This window comes from Pristis pectinata, chromosome 3 (assembly GCF_009764475.1).
Source record: "Pristis pectinata isolate sPriPec2 chromosome 3, sPriPec2.1.pri, whole genome shotgun sequence".
Taxonomy (NCBI): Eukaryota; Metazoa; Chordata; class Chondrichthyes; order Rhinopristiformes; family Pristidae; genus Pristis; species Pristis pectinata.
The window spans coordinates 56,050,545-56,066,249 of record NC_067407.1 but is presented as its reverse complement, the minus strand read 5'-3'; the positions used below and the strand labels follow the sequence as shown (position 1 = coordinate 56,066,249).

Sequence of the window (15,705 nt, the reverse complement as noted above, 5' to 3'; positions counted from 1 at the left end):
CAAACTTTTGCTCACTTGGCAGACTTTCTGTCATCCTCACAACCTGCCTTCCACCCTATCTTTGTATTGTCAACAAAGTTGGTTACATTACACTCAGTCCCATCATCTAAGTCACCAACATGGATAAGATAAGATAAGATCTCTTTATTAGTCACATGTACATCGAAACACACAGTGAAGTACATCTTTGCAAGTGCCCGCAAGTGTCACCATGCTTCCGGCACCAACATAGCGTGCCCATAACTTCCTAACCCATACGTCTTTGGAATGTGGGAGGAAACTGGAGCACCCGGAGGAAACCCACACAGACACGGGGAGAACGTACAAACTCCTTACAGACAGTGGCCGGATTTGAACCCAGGTCGCTGGCGCTGTAAAGCATTATGCTAACCACTATGCTACCGTGCCTGCAGGTGGTTGAGGCCCCAGCACTGATCTCAGAAATGAGGATCTGCTGAGAAACTCTGAGTATCGGGAGATCAAATTAAAATACAGAACCACAACTTAAACCACCTGGAAGATCAGGGAATTCACTGTGTGACTCAAAGAATGATGAGCTGGGAACAATTTCTGATTCATAAGACACTGACACCGGTAGTGGGAAATGCAAAAGCTTTGTGCTGAGAAGGCTTTACTTAAACCAAGCTGGCACCAATGTCCTGGATAATTCAAATAAGTAGAGCTGTAAATTGGGCTTTAAACTAGTAAGGGGGTTAGGGTTGGGGTTCAAATTAAATATTATAGAGTTAAAGGTAAAGGGTGAGGCCATAGAGAAAAATTTCAGCCTGGGCAATGATATTGAAAGTGAGACAGGAAGGAACACTTCAACATTGATTAGTGCATCAATAAACAAATCCAAGAAAATTTGGTAATAAACTAAAATTAAAGGCATAGCATCTAAATGCACAATGCATTTGTATTAAAATAATTGAACTGATGGCACAAACAGCGATAGATGGGTTTACTGACAGCTATTACAGAGAATAATTGCATGGCAACCAAGGTTGGGAGTTAAATATTCCAAGGCACTTTAAATTTAGAAATGCAGACAAAATGGAAAGGAGTACTGTAGTGGAGGGGGAGGTGACTGCCCTAATCGTAAAGGATGGCAAAGAACATTAGTGAGATATAACCTTGGCCCAAAAGTACAGCAAGTTGAATCAATATGGGTGTGGACAAGAAATAAAATCATTGGTTGAAATGGTTTACAAGCCCCCTAACAATAGCAACATTATTAACATAGAACATTACAGCACAGTACAGGCCCTTTGGCCCACAATGTTGTGCCAACATTTTACCCTGCTCTAATATCTAACCCTTCCCTCCCACATAGCCCTCCATTTCTCTATCATTCATGTGTCTATCTAAGAGTCTCTTAAATGTTCCAAATGTATCTACCTCCATCACCTCTGCCGGCAGTGCGTTCCACGCACCCACCACTCTCTGTGTGAAAAAACTTACCCCTGACATCCCCCTTATGTCTTCCTCCAATCACCTTAAAATTATGCCCCCTCGTGTTAGCCACTTTCGCCCTAGGAAGAAATCTCTGACTGTCCACTCGATCTATGCCTCTTACCATCTTGTACACCTCTATCAAGTCACCTCTCATCCTCCTCCTCTCCAAAGAGAAAAGTCCCAGCTCAGGCAACCTATCCTCATAATTGGTGAGAGAATTAATGAAAAAGAAAGAAATGTTTGCAGGAAGGGAATATATAAAAATCCTTGGGGGGACTTTAATTATCATAAACACTTCACAAATCAGAGGCAAAATTAGTTTGGAGGATGAGTTCATTATTTGGGTCTTTTTTTGAACATTACATAATGGAACCAGCCATAGTGTAATAAGAGGAATAATTAGTAATACAGGAAGTCCCCGACTTACGAACGCCTGTACATACGAACCGACCTTCGTGGTCTTAACGACCTTCGGTTCGTAAGTGGACCCGGCCCCCAATCCTACCATGGCGGCGGTACACCTTCTTTGGCCCAACTCCGGGCCAAGTGCACGCATGGCCGGGGAACCCCAGGCCAAGTGCACATGTGCAGCTGGGGCCACATGTGGCTGCAATCCCCGGGCCAAGTGTGCATGCGCGGCTGCGATCCCCAGGCCAAGTGCGGACACTGTTCCGAGTTACATACAAAATCGGGTTACGAACAGTCTCAAAAATGGAACTCGTTTGTAACCCGGGGACTTCCTGTATTGTAAAGGATCTCTGGGGAAAGGATGAGGAATGGAGGAAGGCAATCACTAGAGAAATCGGTGTGTTGTTTGGGAGAGACATTTGGAAATTGGAATTGCACTTAAAGCCAATTATATAGAGATGAGGGGTGTACTGGCAAGGTAAATAAGCAAATTAGATTAAAAGTTTTGACAGTCAATTAACAATGACAAACACAAAGAAATAAATCAAAACTTGAAACAAATGTACATTGAAAAATAACTGCATAAAAATGTGATCCATCCATGGCTAACTATGAAGTTTAGGAAAGTAATAGATTAAAAGACATAAAATTTTAGTGAACAAATAAATTCGATAGAGGAGGACTATGACAGTAATTTGAGAGCTCCCACAACAAAGTAAAAAGGAAGAGAGTATTATAAATAAATGTAGATCCCATAAAGGCAATGGCAGGAAAAACATAATGGGGAATAAAGATATGGCTAAGGTATTAAGCAAATATTTTGTTTGAAATTCACTGCAGAAATCACAATAAATAGTAGAAATAGAGGGAACAACCAGCCTGGAGTGTGGGCTAATGACAGTAAGGAATCTAATATAATTATAATCACTGATGAAAAAGTACTGTAGAAATTAAGGGTTCTAAAATGGTACTCAATGGTATACATCACAGGTTTCTAAGAGAGGCTGCTGCAGAGATAGTTGCTGCATTTGTGATGATCTTCTGAGATTTGCCGGATCCCAGTATAACTCCAGCATACTGGAAGGTAGTAAACGTAATATCGCAAATAGAGGTGGCATAACAAATTGGAGTTTAATACGGAAAAATGTGAAGTTATTCTCTTCATTAGAGACGATAAAACAAATAGTTGGATGGAAATCTGTCTGCACAACAAGAACAAATGGCAATGCACAAACAAAAATTGTGTTAATGTGGTACAAACCAATCTTGCGCATGTTTCTAAGTGAGTGAACTCTAGTTGTTAATTAGGTAGGGAGTTTTTGGTGCAAGGAATTTGTATATCCCAGCACTGCTTTTCTGATATCCACCTTGCTCAAATGGCTTCAACAGTTGCGCAAAACCGACATTCCGTTTCTGGCAAGATTTTCAACCACAGTTGTCTGTCTGAATCATGACCAGTAAGTAGCATTCACATACAGAAAAGCCAAACAACAATTATTTAAAAGATGAGATAATCTCTCCATTAGTCACAGGCAGAGTGCTAAACAACTTGCTGCAAAACAAATCTCAGGCAAACTGACTCAAATTGGCACAGGTGATTTCAGCAGGTTCTGCTCAAAATTAAGTGCCCAGAAATGCCAGAATGAATCTTGCAAAATGATTAAGTTCTTCCATGTTCTTCAGATCAGAAACAAATAAAAAATAATAGGAGAAAGACATCTGACAAAAGAGGTTGCACTCATGGATGTTGCAAGGGAGTTTTCTGCAAATGCACAAGTGTCTTCTAAGAATACCTACACTTTTGGAAACCTTGAAGTGCAGCCAGCTGACCCTTCCAAATGTAAATCCCAATGTGAGGTTTCTGAGAATAAGGATGAGCAATAAGGGAATTGGACGATATGGAAATCCTTGGCTAATAATTGGAGAAATTACTTTAATGCTCATTATGTTGATTTACCAGCTGTGAGTGCACACTTTTGGCCCCTGCCCTCTTCCAAACCCTGGTGCAGGTGATTGTCCCAGTAAGGTTAAAGTGGTTGATTACCCTTTTAAGATATTGCAGATTTTAGGCACGGGTAAGAAAAACAACGTAACATGCCTTAATGACCAATGACCAGTGGCTCTGACATCCACCATCATGAAGTGCTTTGAGAGGCTGGTCATGGCACGCAATAACTCTAGCCTCCCAGACAACTTCGACCCACTGCAACTAGCCTACCACCACAACAGGTCTACAGTGGACGCCATCTCCCTGGCCCTACACTCATCTCTGGAGCGTCTGGACAGTAAAGACACCTACGTTAGACTATTGTTTATTGACTACAGCTCCGCCTTCAATACTGTAATTCAAAGTAAACTCATCACCAAACTCAGATACCTAGGACTCAACACCTCCCTCTGCAACTGGATCCTTGACATTCTGACCAATAGACCGCAATCAGTGAGGATAGGCAGCAACACCTCCAGCACGATTATTCTCAACACTGGTGTCCCACAAGGCTGCGTCCTCAGCCCTCTACTCTACTCCCTATAGACTCATGACTGCGTAGACAGATTCTGTTCTAACTCCATCTACAAGTTTGCAGATGATACCACCATAGTAGGCCGTATCTCAAATAATGATGAGTCGGAGTACAGGAAGGAGATAGAGAGCTTAGTGACATGGTGTCATGACAACAACCTTTCCCTCAATGTCAACAAAACAAAAGAGCTGATTATTGACTTCAGGAAAAGGGGTGGTGTACATGTACCTGTCTACATCAATGGTGCTGAGGTCAAGAGGTTTGAGAGCTTCAAGTTCCTAGGAGTGAACATCACCAACAGCCTGTCCTGGTCCAACCACGTAGATGCCACAGCCAAGAAAGCTCACCAGTGCCTTTACTTCCTCAGGAGGCTAAAGAAATTTGGTATGTCCCCTTTGACACTCACCAATTTTTATCCACGCACCATAGAAAGCATCCTATCTGGATGCATCACGGCTTGGTATGGCAACTGCTCTGCCCGGGACTGCAAGAAACTGCAGGGAGTTGTGGACACAGACCAGCATGTCACGGAAACCAGCCTCCCCTCCATGGACTCTGTCTTTACCTCTCGCTGTCCTGGTGAAGCAGCCAGCATAATCAAAGTCCCCACCCACCTGGGTCATCCTCTCTTCTCTCCTCTCCCAGCAGGCAGAAGATACAGGAGCCTGAGGGCACATATCACCAGGCTCAAGGACAGCTTCTATCCCACTGTGATAAGACTATTGAATGGTTCCCTTAAAGAATGAGATGGACTCTTGACCTCACAATCTACCTTGTTTGACCTTGCACCTTATTGTCTACCTGCAATGCACTTTCCTGTAGCTGTGATACTTTACTCTGTACTGTTATTGTTTTTACCCTGTACTACCTCAATGCACTGTGTAATGAATTGATCTATACAAACGGTATGCAAGACAAGTTTTGCACTGTACCTCGGGTCAAGTGACAATAATAAACCAATACCAACACCTGCACATGCTCTATGTATTGCCTGAGGCATGCTCACAGAAATGCAAGCAAGTTTTGGATGATGCATGAAGTACACCATCTTACCATATTAGTATTTTGCAAGCACTAATGCAGAGAAATTCAGTCTTGTTGCACATAGGTCTCCCTTCTCTCTGCAAACAACAGGTTTTACAGTTGGAGCTCAAATGTAATGGCCACAATAATAATACTTTTATTGCTGAGGAGGTATCCGCTCGTATGCATGAATAGCTGTGCAGCTTTACTTAATGTGTAATCTGCTAAAAGCCATCAAGTAAAAAGGGATTTGGGCACCAATCACTAAAAAGATAGATATCCACTGAAGGCTGGAATGTCTATGAAAAACATATGGATAGCACAATGACACAAGTACAGAAAGCAAAGCTTTCTCCATTAACTGATCCATAAAAATTTGCCAGGGCTTAAACAGTTTAAATGCCTGTTCTTATATTCTGTGTAAAATAAAACTGTACTTATAGAACATAGCTAATTATGGAACACAAATGCTTAACTTATTCATTTCATTTACATCCAGCAAAGCTCTACTGAATAAGTGCAGTGTTTGATTCCCCAGTTTTAGTGAAGAGGAAAGCAAATATGAGTTAATAATTTGGCTCGAGTTAAATCTCCAAAGTAAATCTGAAGCCATTGACTCTGTACAATAAGCATGGTTGGAAAGGACATACCCACATAAATTATATCTTTGGTTTTGCTTTTGCTTTATGCAAAGCTAATGATTCCAATCTCTGTCAGGGCTCTGGATTACAGTTAACTGTTAGAAAAAAAAACTCTTTTGAGCTATAGGACCTAAAATGGAGACAATTCTTTTCCTGCTGATTTTAGAACTTTTAAGAGAATCAATACTGGGTTTAAACTTAGAATTTCCAAAGCAATCTGACCATGTGTTATCTTTTTGTCACTGTAATTACAAATTACAACCAGTGGAACCATTTCTAACAAATTATTTTTGTGTTTACTTGAGCTAGTCTTGCATGTACTTGTAATGTAATATGTACAGGGCCTTCATAATCTAATAGTTAGCAGAACAAGTGATTTCCTTTAATTCAGTTGTTTGGAAAGTATGAATCATGGAACCACTATCATGTGATTTTATAATGATTTAACACTAAAGAATGGCATATTTCCTTACCAGTTCATGACTCTTTCCCCATATCCCTCCAAATTATGTTCCAAGTACTTAACAAATTCCTTTTTGTAGTCTATAATTGATTGCACTTCCACACCGTTTCATCCTTTCAGATCAAATCTTTTTGTAATATGGAAGATCTTCCTCATGTCTCCATTAGTCCTTTTGAAAACTACCTCCAATCTATGCCCTCTAGTTTTTTTTATATTTAATCTTTTATATTTTTATAACTTTTTATAATCATTTACAGGATGTAGCCATTGTTGACAAGGCCAGCATTTTTGCCCATTCCTAACTGCTCTTGAGATGATGGTGGTGGTGAGCTGAATCACTTCTTTGATCACTGTTGTATTATTGTAAAGGTACTTTCTGTCTGTCAATGGGAGAGGTTTCCCTTGAGTAACTGTGTACAGACCCTTTACAACAACCAAGAAGAAAACAGTTTTCTTTAATTTTAAGAGTGTGGGCATCACTGATATTGGCATTATTTGCCTGTTATTAATTGCCCTCAGAAGATGGTGATGAACCACTTCTTAAAATACTGCAATGTATTGAAGGTACTCCCACTGTGATATTAAGGAGTTTGAGAATTTTGACCTGGCAACAATGAAGGAGTGGTAATCAATGTGTAAATAAAATTGGAGGTAACTTAAGGGTGGCAGTATTACCATCTACTTGCTGCCCTTGGATTTGAGGGATGCTCCCACAAAAGCTTTGTGACCTGTGCACTTTGTAACCACATAAGCAGGTGGTAAAGTGAATGGATGTGTAGTTTGCGAGGTACTGTTCAAGGAGACTACTCTATCCTTGATGGCCCTGAGCTTTGAATACTGGAGCAGGAAATGTTTGTGTGAAGGCAAAGAACAGCAGAAATCCTGTGAACTGAGAATTACATAAGAAACTGCAGAGGGATACAAATGAGACAAGAACCACCAACAGATAAAATGAGAAAAGAGGAGTGGAATATACTTTTCCTTTCATGGGCTGTAATAATGGAAGTGACACAGTTAAAAAGCTATCAATAGGTCCCAAATCCAATTCTGTCATCGATTTGGTTTTGGTGAAATGAAGCAGCCCATCACTCAGAAAGGCAGGAGAAGAAGAGGCAGTTTTTTTTAATTTCAGGACTTCTTTCTCATGTTTCCTGAAGTACATTTCTAAATATAGTGAGTTGTTCAACAGCATTGCAACTGTAGAGCTGTGCAGCATCTGAATGTGAAATCCTAATATCATTCCTCAAGATTAAGTCCTCGAATTAGTTGTGGTTCAAGCGCATAGCAATACATTTCTTCATTGTTATAAAGTTGCATGACAGTGCTTCTTTCCGTGATTTACACTTTCCAAGCAAGTGCAAGGAATGTTTGAGCAGTACTCAGTGGAGTTAGTCCCATATTTTTCTTGAGAATGCTCTATGCTGGACAACCTGTCCATATCCTATCAGCCAAATAAGGTGACGAGCAGGAGCAGAAGAAAGAGGAAGAGAAAGCAGAAGAGAAAAGGAGTCTATCAGACACATACCCTTTGTACCTGGGCTTCTCATGACAAATCCTGAGATTTCTCATGAGCAATACAAGTAACTAGAAAACTTCCTAAAGCACCAACAGTTCCATATTCCTACCTTTCTGCGTTCAGTGATATTAGAGAACCCTTTTATAATACAAAATAAAGACCACCAAAAGTGCACACCCAGATCATTTTTAATAAATTAGATATTTATAGAATTAAAGTAATTGCCATATAAATTTCACTTGTTCCCAACTTCTGTGTGTCACTGTCTATCCTAGTGCTCTAATGCTTACCCAGTAGTTACAGCACGCATGGTGGAAGGATGTAGATGGCATTGGATGATGTCAAAGCAGCTCTGGACCCAGAAAACCCAGCATCAGACTGCACCTTCTTGCTCTGGACCTTTCAGATGGGACACTTGTGCTCCATGGAGCGATTTTCACAAGCTGGGATGCTGCCTCAGTAATTCTGGACATCCCTTGTTGAAGGGCATTGGCTCCAATGTTTGTGCAAAATCCTTTGCCTATTTGGTGCAGGACTCCTTCATGCACCTTGACATCATGAACGTTTTCTGGCTGCTTTTCAGCGTGCCAAGCCTTTGCATACACCCAATAGTTATCACCTGAAGATAGTAAAAACCTCACCTGACTTCTTCGAGGCATCATTCATGTCAGACATCATCTTCTGACAAGCTAGCTCTTGTGCTGCCATTTCCTCTTTCTAACTCCTGTGCCTAACTGCCTGATGCCTCCTCTATTCTAACTTATTAAATATGTGCAGTATCTAAACTGAGGTTCAAGTGTAACAAAATGACTTGGTCTGTCCATTTTCTACCTTTATTCCCCCTTTGCCTCTGATCAAGAAGGCTGCAGCTCTAACGTATCTGAAACGTAACAGGGATATACAGAGGACTGTAGAGAGAGGAGACATCAATCCCTCTGATGCTGCCTATGGGCATGGCTCAATGATGCCCTTTCCATGATATCCAACACTGACCCCCTCCATGCAGATTGAATATTGCAGGTGTGGTAATCTCTTCCCTGTTACACACAACTTCTGCAAGAAAGAGGATTTGTTTCAGTGAGTCTCCTGCAATATGTTTGCATGATGTGCAGTGAGTGTGTACCAGCTGTGAGTTGTGGATGTGAGGCTTGCAGGTAAAACAAATGAATTGAAGGATTAGATACTGATTGGGCAATTATAGTGCAGTGAATCCAGCAAAGGATGAGCCTAGTGTTGCAATCAGGATAATTCATTTGAGGATTGAGTTTGCTCACTTTATTCACTTGAGTAAGATTGTTAAAATTATTCCTTCACTGCATCCATGGAACCACACACTTGCTACTGAGCCTCACTGCTACTTCTTCTCATTGCCTCCAGAGCATGCTTGGAGGGTCTCTGTGAGTGCAGGATGCCTCTCCCATCTGGATCATTACTCATTATCAAAAAAAATCCCTAAATTCCCTAAAGTATCACAACACACTTTTCAAAACACTCCTGCCCCTTGCAGTCCTGAAGATCCACCTCTTTAAACACAACTAGTAACTCAGGATAAAAGGTCCCTATAAATGGAGGCAATGAACACCAAAAATAAGAGCTACCTATCAGTAACTTAAATTGGAGTCATATTAGATTTAATGTGCTCCCTGCAATGAAATGAATAGAACTGAATGAATTCTGCAGGACAACCCTCATACCTATTTCTGGGTGTTAATTCCTTTGAAACTGTCCTGACCAATATCGAGCACTTGGGGGTTAGAGGAGGGCATCCATTTTATTTTCTGGTATTGCTGCAATTAACCAATGTAACAATGGTCACATTGTTGAATCAGAGCACTGGAAACGTTGAAATGACATAAAGAATAGAAAGATTGATACATAAGTAATAGCCAAGTTATCTGCTTACCTGGGGATGGTGGGACCATGTGTGGACCTTGAAGGGATCTGTGGGGGACATGCCAATGCTTCAGCACTGCCAGGACCACTGAGGGAATGTAGAATGCCTGGGTGGGTTGGGAGCGGAGGGACACTTGATGAAGAACTTTTTGATTGAATGGATAAGACTGGAACTCGTCCAAGTTGTTTGCATGGTGGATGACCAGATACAGGCTGCCAGTGCGGATGTTTAGGGCTAGGAGAAAGAATTTCATAATAAGTTGTGTTATATTTAGAACTGTCATTCCTCCATCATACCAACATCAACTATTACTTAAAAACACAAGTCTTTTTAGACTGAATTATATTTGACAAATCTAGAAACTCCATCCATTCATTGTTGGGGTATGGAATTTGAATCCAAACTGACGGAACAAAAGAATATTCCCTCTGGTCACAACAGTGATAAGTGAAGATCTTGCGTAGCTTCATAACAATCTATTGTAGAGGTGGGCCCACAATACAAAACTAAAATGAAAGCCCCACATAAAATGACTTCAAATATGGGAAGCAAAACGTTGAGATAACTATAACTGGGAATTCTGCATTGAAGAGGTATGGTACAAGGAACTTTATTCCTCAATTGGTTTAGGTTTTACATCAGTTAAGAACGACTCCAGTCAACTGGGCTGAACAGATTGGAAAAATACTTAATGTTCCAAGACTAAAATCCCTAATTTTAAAGCAACTCATTCCACCACATGCATGCCTTGGACCTTACATGTGAATGACAGCAGCCTCACACCAAGCTGGCACGAGCCCCCCAAACATAATACAACAGATTTTTAGGTCCATTACAATCTCTAGATTATTATCTTTTAAAATTGATGTGTCTGACTGTACTATGGATAAACAAACACAAGTGTACACATCAACCCTTGGAGAATACGAGAGATATGAGGAAACACCCTGGCCTCTGATCCTAACTAAACCAGCTACTTTTACCGACACTATAAATAAAAATTCCTAAATAAATAAATTATAGGATGTGTGACAAATAATTATGAAGTTGCTATTTCTGCATTCATACCTGTGCCCTGTGTGTAACCAGGAATTGTCCACGGGAGGTGGGGTAGGAACTGATATGGTGTTAGCGTTAATGTCGCCAATAATATTCAGTGCTTCGCAGAGAGCTCTGTACGTTCGAAGCGTTTCATCACGCCTTTGTGCCTGTTCTGGTGACTCCTCCATTAGGGCATTTTGGTCTTCTGAGGAGTACAGTTTTGCCAACAGTTCTGTGTTGATAAACTCCTTAGTCTATGGAACATCATAAAAACAATTACATAAATATATCGCTAAACTTTAATTCATAATAAAGATTGTGAATTGTGTAAAATTTCTATGAGTTTAAAAGGTAACAGAAAGGATCATTTAGTTATCTGACAATGTATGTACACATTCAATTGAAACTAAAATTAAAATCATTAACCAATCATTATTATACAAATATTTAGTGCTGTGATCTGTGTGCACTTTCCTGTCATTATTTTCAGTAATTGCTTTCCCAGTTGGTGAAAGGTTGCCCATTTCCATCAAGGAGGCTGCAGATGACTCTGAAGTAATACCTCGAACAAATAAGATGGGGGTTCAGTGGTCAGGGGTTGTCAAGGGACATGCTGGTGGCTGTGGGAGTTGAATGTGGAAGAGTCATGAGTTTGCTGGGTAGCTTAGAATTGCCACCTCAAGGTAGTAGTTCTGGATTGTAAGGGGGAGACAGCCCAAGGGAGAGCCAGGTGAATTGCTTATAGGGGACATAGCTGGCCTGAGACCTATTCAGACAAGTACCCTTTAAGGCATGCCAGGAGTAGGCTTCAAAGACCAGTAGCTGGTGTTACAGACTCGGTGAATGTCCCTTTCAGATAGAGTTAGTAGTGTGTGTGCGTGTGCGTGTGTGGCGTACTTACATCAACAGAAGATAAAGGACGTAATGATACACACACACACACACTACTAACTCTATCTTAAAGGGACATTCACCGAGTCCGTAACACTGGTGCAAGCCACCTTGAATATCCCAGAAGTGACATACAGATGTGCACTGCACATTGTTGATGTCATTTTGCATAGCTTAGGTCTTCCCTCCATTAGCATGTCAGATACAATGAGGAGGCCCGGAAGGAAAATCACCAACATCGTGATCCCTGATTGTTAACTGGAGACAAAAGAGACTGCAGGTGCTGCAATCTAGAGCAACAAACAATCTGCCAGAGGAACTCGGTGGGCCAAGCAGCATCTGTGGGAGGAAAGGAATTGTTAACATTTCGGGTTGAAACCCTGCATCAGGACTCCAGTCACTAATGGATCCAGTAGAGAATTCAGGTGAAGTTTCTTTACCTAGGGAGTAGTTTGAAAATGGATTGTGCTATCACAAGGATCAGTTGAGACAAATAGTATCCAAGTATATAAAGCCTTGAGGGAGAATGCACCTGAAGAATATTTAGATGTGGTTAGAGAAAGAAGGGTGACAGGAAGCTCGTGTGGAGCATAAATGCGAACATGGGCTTGCTGGGTTGATTTTGAGAAAATCAGCAACTAACTGTAGCGTGGATGGAGATATATTTACAACAAAACATCCCAATAGAAAAGAAGTGATAAGGCACAGTGATTTTCTTTGACAAAATGAAAAATCACAGCAAATATCATTTATTTTTAAGATAATAATGCTGTAAAATGAATGAATCAGGTGGTGTGACATCCTTGTAAAAATCTACAAACACTGACTAAATGAGTTGAGGGCAAACTTGATTACAAGGCAATGCTGACATTTTCTATAAATATGGAAACTGTATAAAAGAGTGAATCTCTTTCTAACATGTGGTAAAAAGCAATGTACAGTTTCAGCTTATTTGGTTTATATTGCTGAAGAAAAATAAAACTCACGTTATTTATCATTAGGTGCATAATTATCTTTGGCATAAGATCCCGGATAGTCTTGTTAATGATACACATGTATGACTCAACTAAGTTGCGTATAGTCTCCACTTGTCTCTCCAGCTGAGGATCCTTGGAGAAGTTATGTGTACCTACTGCCTCTTCATTCTCAAGCTGTGCAGAGCAGAAACAGAGAAAAACTAAAACCAATTGCCAAGTTTATCATTAGATTGTTTCAACTGAAGTGGTGGAAATCTGAGATGTGCCCATCCCAGCATGAATGTGACAAAGCTGGAAGTTGGGAGATTTCACTGTTCAGTAGGAAATAAATATGCACTCTGTGCTACTTGGACCTACACTTCCTAATTTCTGAAAAAGCATTTAATTTGTAAGACTAACTGAAGCTTATCAAAGGTCTGATGACCAGAATGAATGGAACAAATGTTAAGTGCCTTTTCACTGAGATTCCACCACCTCACACATCTTTCCTCCCTTTTCAAAAGAACAAACCCGCCGGCCTGTTAGTTCAACATCTGTCACAGGGGAAATGTTAGAGACAGAGCACCTTCAAAAAAAAAGTCAAGGTAATTAGGCAAAATCAACAATGGTTTTGTGAAAGTGAAATTATGTTTAAGTAATTAACTGAAGTTTTTTTTAAGTAACGTGCTGTGGTATTTCAAAGGGAGCAGTCAAACTGATGAAGGGACAGCACTGAGGCAGAGGTCAGGCCAATGGAGAGGCACCGTTAAGGCAACGGTGAGGCTGACCAAGGGAGAGGCTGAGCTCACAAAGGGCAGCACTGAGGGAGAGGGCAGACAGGCAGGAGGGGCAGCACCAAGGGAAAGATCAGGCCAATGGAGGGGAAAGGCAAAGGAAGAGGCCAGGCCAAAGAAGGGGCAGTGCCAAGGAAGCAGTCATGCTGATGGAGGGGCAGAGCCAAGGGAAAGGCAAGACTGAATCACATTAACCAGCGCCTATCAAGTCAGGCACATGCTACAGAACAGAGCTTTTAAGGTAATTTGAATAAAGCACAAAACTTCAATTGATGGATCCTAATGCTGGGACCTTTCGTTTTGTCAAGCAAACCAACAAGCATTACTTCAAAAGCATCATGTATATTTACAAAGAGCGGAATGAACTTCCATGATTTTTAAGCATTACCTGCATGCAGAAAAGAGTGAGCTCAAAGCTGAGGCAAATTGTTATTAAGCTCATGTAAAAAAGAAATCTTGCAGAATATTGTTTCCAGAATCAGAATCAGGTTTATTATCACTGACATATGTCGTGAGATCTGTTGTTTTGCAGCAGCAGCAAAGTGCAAGACATAAAATTTGCTCTATGTTACAAAAACAAATAAATAGTGCAAAAGAGGAATAACGAGGTAGTGTTCATGGACCGTTCAGAAATCTGGCGGGGGGAAGAAGCTGTTCCTGAAACGTTGAGTGTGGGTCTTAAGGCTCCTGTACCTCCCCGATAGTAGTAACAATAAATTTAATCTCAAATCACAAGTGGGGAAATAGAGATTTCTACATGCAGCTGAGTTTTCAATCAGTGTTACTGATGGATTTAGAAATGAAGCAAAGATATTTATGATTTTACTGGAAACACTGGATGCCAGTCAATAAGAGAGAATCTTATTCCAATATAATAGATTATAAAAACATTTTTATTTTTCCGGTTTACTGGTTTTTAAAGATTACTTTCAAATGTGGAAACATTTTTTCTATGCCAATGAGTTTGCAAAAATGCATTTCAGATATGATTTATAGATACAGCCCCCACTCAGTTCTCCAGCCTTCTCTTTCTCCATCTCCCGCGTAGCGACTTTTCTTCTGCACATCACACGCAAAGGGAAAAGTGTAAAACCAATTTAGCATAAGTTTGCAGTTGCTGGTCCCTGACAGAAGAATTGTTGATGTGCTGTGTTAGGGATAATTCTGGAGTTATGGATAGCAGATATTAATTAAAATCAGGACAAGAGCGACTGAAGAACCAGTCTTCAGGAGATAAAACTTGTGCACAATTTAACTTCAACTGATACATTAAGGCTATTGAAACCAATTATTGGGTGTGGGACGTTCTGATTTTGTCCCATTGAAATTATACAGTGGAAGACAATAGATAAATGTTCATGTTAATTGGTGCTCACTGAAAACTTCAGGGTGAGATCAGGGAAGCATTAAGTGGCCATCTCCTGTATTAACACATTGTTAAAGGCGTATCCCTGCCACTTCATGTACAGTTCAGAATGGGTCAGCTTTGTCACTTAATATTCTGGCTAGTTGTATATAGAACAAGCCATTGCTCAACACTGTAACAAAAGAGGTATATTTTGGGTGTCTGGAGTTTGTGCTCAGAAGCTTTGGGACCACCCACTGGTACTGAATATTCAAAGACGTTCAAGCACCCAAGAGGTTAAATGAGCTAGATTCTCCCTGGAAGAGTTGCTGTGTTTAATAAGGACTTTATTTCTCCCAGTTAAAGTTTCTGTGTGGCTTAGTTTAGTCAGTTACAACATGCTGCACAATGATGATGTACACTGCCCAGAACAAATTTCTAGGTTGGTACACATGGGGCAGCACGATGGCTTAGCACTGCTACCTCACAGCTCCAGTGACCCGGGTTCAGTCCTGACCTTGGGTTATGTCTATGTGGAGTTTGCATATTTTACCTATGACTGCGTGGGTTTCCTCCTCACCCCCACCCCTGCGCCCCCCCCCCAACATCCCCAAGACGTGCTGGTTGATTGGTTAAGTGGCAAAGGTAAGATGTCCCTTGCGTAGTTGGATGGCATGGGTTGGGCTCTTGATGGGAATTTGGAAGAAAAAAATGGGATACATGTGAATAGGTGCTTGATGGTTGGCACGAGCAAAG

At 40.8% G+C, this 15,705-nt stretch overlaps 1 protein-coding gene across 1 annotated transcript in view; it reads right to left on the bottom strand.

Annotated features, from left to right (window-relative positions):
- Positions 1-15,705, bottom strand: part of LOC127567864 (dynamin-3-like) — a 162,294-nt gene that overhangs the window by 12,079 nt on the left and 134,510 nt on the right. The window contains exons 18-20 of the mRNA XM_052011015.1: positions 12,841-13,005; positions 10,991-11,217; positions 9,932-10,156 (exon numbers count right to left, since the gene is read on the bottom strand). Of these exons, the coding sequence (XP_051866975.1) occupies positions 9,932-10,156; positions 10,991-11,217; positions 12,841-13,005 (617 nt within the window). The remainder of the gene's footprint in view (positions 1-9,931; positions 10,157-10,990; positions 11,218-12,840; positions 13,006-15,705) is intronic.